General features: G+C 48.9%; 1 protein-coding gene across 2 annotated transcripts in view; it reads left to right on the plus strand.

Moving 5' to 3' along the window:
- The first annotated feature begins 201 nt into the window (after nt 1-201).
- LOC311064503 (E3 ubiquitin-protein ligase SH3RF3-like) overlaps nt 202-8291 on the plus strand; it is a 143875-nt gene continuing 135785 nt past the window's right edge. For both annotated transcript variants that reach the window (XM_084084347.1, XM_084084348.1), the window contains exon 1: nt 202-901. In XM_084084347.1, the coding sequence (XP_083940473.1) occupies nt 470-901 (432 nt within the window). In that variant the 5' untranslated portion in view covers nt 202-469. The remainder of the gene's footprint in view (nt 902-8291) is intronic.

Here is an 8291-nt window from a genome sequence, read left to right on the forward strand (position 1 = left end):
GCTGATGAGAGCGTGACCTCACCGCATTCTGCACACAGCTGCGAGAGGAGAGAGAGATGAATAGAATAGAATAGAGGAGAACAGATACACAGGAGAGCCTTGAGAGGAGGATCTCGGTGAGGGAAGGAGGGGAGGAGGGAGGAGGGCAGCGAGCGATAGAGAGGAGCAAAACACACACACATACAGGAGAGAGGAGAGAGGGAGAGGAGGATCTGATCTGAGTGAAGGAAGCCAGGAGGGAGGGAGTGATAGAATAGAATAGAGGAGAACAGACATTCATAGGAGGCGGAGGACAGGAGTATAATCTCGCTCGGCGCGTCGGGGGCTCCGCGGGGTTTGTTTGGGGAGCGTCCGTCCGTCCGTTTGTTCCGTTCCGTTCGCCTCCCAGAATGTTCTCTCGCTCCTCCGACACATCGTTTCTCTCCACAACACGGACACGGACGCTAGACTAAACTAAACCCCTTTAGAAATGATCACCCTCTCCGCCGGAGACATGGACATGGAGTCGTCGTCGCTGCTGGACCTGCTGGAGTGCTCCGTGTGCCTGGAGCGCCTGGACACCACGGCCAAGGTGCTGCCGTGCCAGCACACCTTCTGCCGCCGCTGCCTGGAGAACATCCTCCGCTCCCGGAACGAGCTCCGCTGCCCCGAGTGCCGCGTCCTGGTGGTGGACTGCGGCGTGGACGAGCTGCCGGCCAACATCCTGCTGGTCCGCCTGCTGGACGGCATCAGGCAGCGGCCGCTGCGGGGGAACGGTGGAGGTAACGGAGGCAGGCTGCATCGTGCTGCCGGACAGGGCGGCTCGCTGCAGGGCTACCACGCCGCCGGGACCTCGGCGTCTTCGCCGCCGGGCACCGGCGTCAGGGAGCTGCCAGTGGCCACCAGGAACTCCCCGGTTAAGGTTGGTTCACTTCTCGCTATTATGTCATGATGATTCAGGGGTCTTCAACGCTTTTCAGGCCAAGGACCCCCTTAGCTGAGAGAGAGATGAAGCAGGGACCCCCACTACATACAAAATTATGTTGCAGATATGTTACCTTTTCATGGGTAGATGGCTTCATATAGACTTGTTTGACAGCACTGTCATCAGTGTTGGATTCATGTTAATGTATATTTTCAGACAGTTAACCACTTAAACCCTCAATACTTAGAAAACTTGTACTTGATCTGCTCTTTTCCCCCTACATCAAACCTCTTTGCCAAAAGTTCATAGCCGATCTTGTAGATCTGATATTTTCGACTAACGTTCCCCTCAGAAAATGAATTCTAGGGTTCAAGTGGTTCATGCAAAAAGAAGTTCCTATCACACACATTTGGTGGCCCCCCTGTTGTAACTCTGAGGACCCCCTAGAGGTCTTGGACCCCCTGTTGAAGACCCCTGCTATATATCATTGCGCTGTTGTTTTGGGGGAACAACATGTTATGTGCAGTCTACACAGGGCAATCTGCTATGTACAATGTTGGGATGACTGTACTTGGAAGTGCCAGTTGTGTCTTAAACCCTCTATTCCTGCGGACCTGAGTTGGACCTGTACTTGGACCGCTTTTTCCCTTCTACACCACATTTCTTTGCCAAAAATAACAGATCTACAAGCTCACACAGCTACTACATTCATTTGATAACTTGCAGCAAAGCATGAACTTGGCTAGGATGAGACTGGCTGGTGGTGAGAGAGTGATCTATAGTGCTCTGCCAAGGGACACAGAGAGAGAGAGAGAGATAGAGAGTCACCTGTCTGTTATCAGTGTTGTTGCTATAGTGGAGGTGCTGCTGTGAGGCAGGTAGCTCTAGGCTGCTGCAGCCACGGGGTGTTTCATAATGTTGGTCCCTGGGAACAGCAGAGCTCAATGGGAGAAGAATGCCTTGTTTACTCACCATCTCTATTGCATGGCGCTATCTGTCTTGAACAGGAGCCGCTGTTGTTGACTGTGTAGGTGTAATATCACTATGATGGATGGAACGCTGTTGGGAGTTATGAGACCAATTTCAAGTGTGTGGTTGTTGATAAAGGCGGCGCATTATCTTCAGGTTTATGGTGGGTAGCGTAGCGAGGTATAGGGACAGGTGATCTGTTGTTTTTACCCTCTCGTTTTGTCCCCTCTAAACAATGTCCCCAACAGGACATTGTTTAGGACGAGTGGGTTATAGGATGAGTGGGTTTCTAATCGTGTTCGATGACAAAGGGAATGCGATCAGTGCCGCCATCCTTCAGCCAACTCCGCCAACCCCCCCCCCCCCCCCCCCCCCCCCCCCCACACACACACACACACACACACTACAATCAAGACTTATTATGTGGCCAGCTCCTTTTGAATAGCTGCTCATTGATTGAACCAGTGGACTGCTTAGCTGTGATGAAGTGCGTCCGTACCGAGCAGTCACTCAGTCACGGAGGTGGTGAGCGGGAATCCAACCCCCCTCGGTGACATCCCCCACTAAACCTAATACTGCACTTCAATTCGGTTCAATCAATCCGGTTCAATACTTTGCTTTACCACTCCCTGTGGAGCAATTTCCCCTGTCAGGTATAAATGCTACACTTAACCACATCAACCATATAGGGTCCCTATTCCGGGGTGAACATCTGGCGAAAATAGCTGCCCTACCACCTCACAAGAAGATATTTGGGCTAGAGGGGAAAAAAGGAGCCGACCAACTTAGTATAGAGCCCTGGATCAAGTAATATGGACACACTCCTTCACCTCATAACGCAGAAAAATGTGCATAATGTACTAGAGACACTTAGACAATCCAATTATCTTTTTTACAAAATATATTGCGGAAAAGTATCATTTTCTAAAGCCCTTTCAGCCGAAGTGGCATTGTTATTTTTTTGTGTGTGGCATTTCTTTTTATGTCAGAGGGGTCAATGCAGACAAAATTCCAAGGGCAGAGAGAGGAGAGACAAGACAGGGATGAGATTTGAACCGGGGTCCTCACACTCACAGAGCATTTGGGTCTGTGCTCTGACTGGCTGAGCCATCAGGCATCCCACCCACTTTTTGACGGAGAGATGTTGGTTGTGTGCAGCTCTCAGGAAGGAGAACTATCTTATGTCACGAACATGTTTTCACACATCTGCCGCACTGCCTTGGCCTGCCTGCCTGCTCTCACTCATAATAACTACACGCATATCAATGTGCTGCTTCTGGTTCCAAAGTTTGATGATGCCGTGTTGGCAGCGATGTTGAATGAGGGAATTTCTTTTAGACGATGTGAGAAGAATGTGGCTGCAAAAACAGGGTAAACAAGTGCACGCTCGCACGCAGGCAGGCATGCACACTCGCACACTGCACACAGACTCGCACATGATGCACGCTCACTTCTGAGTCGGCCAGTCTGTGTTTGCTTTAGGTCCCATTGTGAGAGCCTGCCGCTGTGGACTTACCCTTTACTGCCAGTGAACACGCAGGCAGGCACGCACGCGCGCACACACACACACACACACACACACACACACACACACACACACACACACACACACACACACACACACACACACACACACACACACACACACACACATGCGTTGGTATGTCTATACCCTATACTTGTGAGCAACATTTTTGGACGCAATCTCATCTATAAATGCTGGGAATCTATGTGTGCATGCATGTGTGTGTGACTGCATGTGTGCGTGTCTGTCCATATCTCGAGAACCATCTGACCTCTGTGTATCAGAGGACCCAAGGGAGAGATGTGCCGAGTGGGAAGCCGGTTGGATTGGTGGCTGTCCAGAAATCTATACTCTAATTTACGGAATCTCTGTGTGTGTGTCTATTTGTGTGTGTGTCACATACAATTTGTCCCTGGCATAACGCGGACAGCGTCTGACTGTTTGGTCTCAAACTTGGCTTGTGTATCTCGTCTCATATAACCCTGCAGGTGTGCAGAGCCGGAGGGACCAAGGGTTTCAGAGAACCGAAAAATCACGAACATCTGTATTCTGTCGGCCCGCGGGTCTGAAATAGAGGCAGAAATTGACAGTGTGTTCGGGAAGTTGTATGCATCGGCTTCCCTGATTGGCCGACCCAAACCGTTGGCTTCACGGATTGGCGTCACCGACTCACGTCATGTCACTTTTGTGTCGCTAAGCCAGTATAAGTCCCTGATTGCCCTACCCCGACCCATCGGCTTAACTGATTGGCCGGGCTTTGCGTAACATCTGTGTCGCATAGCAGTACAAATGGAACGACTTGCATCGTTCCTGACATAATGGCCCCAAATACGCCGGCGCCATCCTATATCTATAAATCCACAATTATCTGTATCTCTTTGTCTGCCTGTGTCCCTTTTATGCCCATATGAGACCCCTGATATCATCAATATGACATCACCAAGCACTATGACTATGGGTTCTGCAGTAAGTACTTTTGACAGGTTTATCTTGTAAAGGGCCAGGGAAATTGTCCTCAGAATATGTATTTCTCAAATTCTATCCTTTTTTATTTGGCCCTCACAAGTATAGTAATAGTGCTCATGCACATACACACTTTTGTCAGCCCAATAGTCTCGCTCCATCCCCCTCCCAACGGTCACCCACCCACTACCCTCTACTACAGTCCCCACAGCCTCTCTCAGTCACTTGGCCCCAGCCTCCTTCACTCTCCCTCCCCTGTCCCCCGAGACCCTGGACTGGTGATGAAAGTGTGAACTAATCTGCTCCAGCAGGGTGTGTGTGTGTGTGTGTGTGTCACACACACACACACACACACACACACACACACACACACACACACACACACACACACACACACACACACACACACACACACACACACACACAGGGGCACGCAGGGGTGGTGAGAGACATTCTCAAAACGAGGGGGCCCTTGAATCTCACACAGTTAGTTAAATGTGTCCTTGAGGGACACGTGTCGTGCGCGGCGTGCACGACGCGTGCACGTACGGCGACGCGCTCGCTCGCGCGCCTTCTCGTCTGGGAGGGAAGTCAAACAGGTCAAAGCGGAGAGCAGTCTTGAGCACACACACAGGACATTATCCGGGGCGTAGTGGATATCTTTTATAGCTCACAGAGAATGAATATGATGACCTGTGTGCCTGTGGGAGAGGGAGGAAGTGGCAGACGCGCGGAGTCAGCCAGAAGGCCATAGTCTCTCATCCAATACCCCTGGCCTGTGTGGTTTCTGCTCCGCTGGTCTCCTCTCTGCGCTACGCTGCCCGCCTCGACCTCGCTCACACCCAAGCTCTCGCCCTAAAAAGGGGGAAAATATATAATAAAATAAACAGAGCCGGGCACGCTAACACTGTCCCAGTGGGAGACTTGACGGGGTGGGAAAAAAAAGCAAGAAAGCAAGAAAGGAATGGAAAAAAAACACAATAACCGGCCGTACAGCGCAAGGCTGTGTAGGGATTGCATATAGCGTCGCTGTCGGGTGGAAACCTTGTATGTCCAAAAAACATTCCTTTTTTGTTCTTATTTTTAGTAAGTAAAATAGTGAAAATAGCAGCTCAACAAGCTCTTTTAGATCTGCTATTTTCACTACTTTTGCGTGACATTCTTGTATGAAGAAGTAGATGAACTAAAATCCTCAGTGTTCACTTAACTCAAAGGTGTAAAAATGGACCCAAATGGACCCTAAATAGTTCAGTTAATCAGTAACGGTGATGCTGAGGATTTTACTGTGTGGGTTGGAAGTAGAGCATTGAGGCTGGAGATGCTCCATTGATTTTGTGCACTTCCTGTTAGATTTGTGTGTGTGTGTGAGTGTGTGTGTTCATCCTGCTCTCATATTATATAGTAGAAATCCCCGGTGTCTGTGATGATAGTGATACCCAGCAGTAGAATGTCTTTGAGGGCTGCTCGCCCATTCACTAGACAGGGTCATACAATCTCACAATATCACAATGTGAGAGAAATGTTTTTATTTATTTATATATATATACTGCATGAACCATAGCATTCCCTATTCTTGACATGTCATAACAATTCGGCCAAAAGTAGGCGCACATTTGGTGAAAGTATCAGATCTACAAGCACACAACGCCTAGATGTACCAAACTGATGCATCGTCATTGTTCAGGCAGTAACGGCACGCAGGCGGTTCCTCACGCTCAGTCACCCTCCGATGTCATTCGCTAACAAGCCAACACATGCGCCCTCAATCCTAATGGTTCATTCTAGGTCAGTGGTTCTCAACGTTTGTGGCCCACCCATCTGACCACTTAACATGTTAAGTGGTCAGATGGGCGGGCCGCTTGCGTTTTCGGAGCACGTTTAATCAATGGAACCCATGTAGTATACTTTAATTCTTATTTATTGGTATGACTTTTTCATATTCATGTTAAATTATCATTAAAATCGTAGTGTTTTGCCAATTATTTGGGGGCCCACTTGCAATAGCCTCGTGGCCCACCAGTGGTCCCTGGCCCACAGGTTGAGAACCAATGTTCTAGGCGTTTCTTTTTAAGCAGAACGCTGTTCACTCTTCATGCAACACGCTCAGCGGAGGTTACAGCACCTCTTCTGCAGCAACACATTCTCACAGATAGGCGTCAGTTATTGCCGGCATCTAATTTTCACTCCCTAATGCGTCACTATAGGACTACAACAACTAAAAGGCACATATTGGATCTTCAAATACTACTTGAATTGAGGGTTTGGCCAGCTGCCTTGGTGGCTTACCTGGTAGCAGCGCTTGGCTAGAAACCGCAACTTCCCGCAATCGAATCCCTCAGTGGGTGAGAGTTTTCTTTTCTCTCTCTGCATAGTTTTTTGTGAGGTTAGGTTTAGGTTTAAGCATATTTTTGTGAGGTTAGGGTTTGGGTTAGGTTTAGGCAGAGTTTTGTCAACATGTGTCCCATCACGTCAAAACTTGACTTACAGTCATGTTAAAACTACTGACAGAGCGGCACAATGTGACGCCTTGGGAGTGAGCACGGGTTGTCAACTTGTCATACTACATGCTCAGCAGAGGTCACAGCGCCTCCTCTGCAGCTCGTCAGTGATCCAACTCCCTCCACTTCCCCGTCCTCCTCCTTGTGGCATTTAGTTCTTCACTATGTCAGCATGCTAATCGTATGGATTCCTGTGGATTGTATGACATTATCTCTGTGCATCTTACGTTATGCCCTTGAAGAGGTCAACGTTATGTTCCATGTAATAACTAATAATGTGTCATGCTTGCGCAGATAAATCTGTAGTATCACACTGCCAAATGTAATGCAATATCATGGCAATAAATGATTTATCTAGACCAGTGGTTCTCAAAGTGTGGTCCAGGGACCCTCAAAGGTCCTTGAGGGTGTTCCAAAAGGACCCTTGCAGGTCTGTAACTCTGAGGGCGTACAAGTGGAACCAAATTTGTACGCTCTCAGAGTCAACGCAATATCATTGCAATAAATGGTTTGTCTCGACAAAAGTGTCTGACTGAACGAGGGCTTCCGAGGACAAATGTTCAAATGTTAACTTCTGTGTGTGAGCGAGCGAGGCATGGAAAGACAAAGGGAAGAGAGGGAGAAGGAGATGGGGAACAGGGAGGAGGAGGAGAGTACATCAAAGATAATGTGACATCACCTCAAACGTCTTTGATCTTCTCCCTATACCTGTATTTACCTGAGGTTGCCATGGGAACACCGGAGCGGCAGACAATGGCAAACGCAAGGTGGCCGACGTTTCCAGCCTTCTTTAATCTGAAAATGACATTGCACTCTGCCCTGTCATCTGTAGAGGCGCAGGCGTGTGTGCGCGTGTGTGTGTGTGTGTGTGTGTGTGTGTGTGTGTGTGTGTGTGTGTGTGTGTGTGTGTGTGAGGAAGGATTTGGGTGTGGGCTCAGAAACGGGAAGCCGCTTCTGAAAAAATCCCTGTAATGATCCTTTGCACTTGTTTTCTTTTGTGTTATAGTTTAACACACACACGCACGCCCGCCCGCCCGCCCGCCCGCCCGCCCGCCCGCCCGCACGCACGCACGCACGCACGCACGCACGCACGCACGCACAGAGAAATGGGAAATTACTTTCTTGCAGAGTTGAATGGTGGTCTTATAGCTACATACAGAGATAATCTCTGTATTTCCCACACGTTTACCCACAATAGTTCAGACAGAGAAAGACTCATTCATCTTTCCTCTCTCTCTCTCTCGCTCTCGCTCTCGCTCCAAACGTTGTAGCTCGAGACCCGAAAGAGAAATGTCCCCCCAGAACCCAAACTAGTAAAAATAGCTCACCACGCATCGCTTGTAGATGGGCTTTTTCACTTTATTTATGGAATATTTTGAATGTAGGAAACAAAACAAAGGGATATTTACCCATAAAAATGGGTCCCACAAAT

Source organism: Gymnoscopelus microlampas, assembly GCF_963454915.1.
Source record: "Gymnoscopelus microlampas genome assembly, chromosome: 17".
Taxonomy (NCBI): Eukaryota; Metazoa; Chordata; class Actinopteri; order Myctophiformes; family Myctophidae; genus Gymnoscopelus; species Gymnoscopelus microlampas.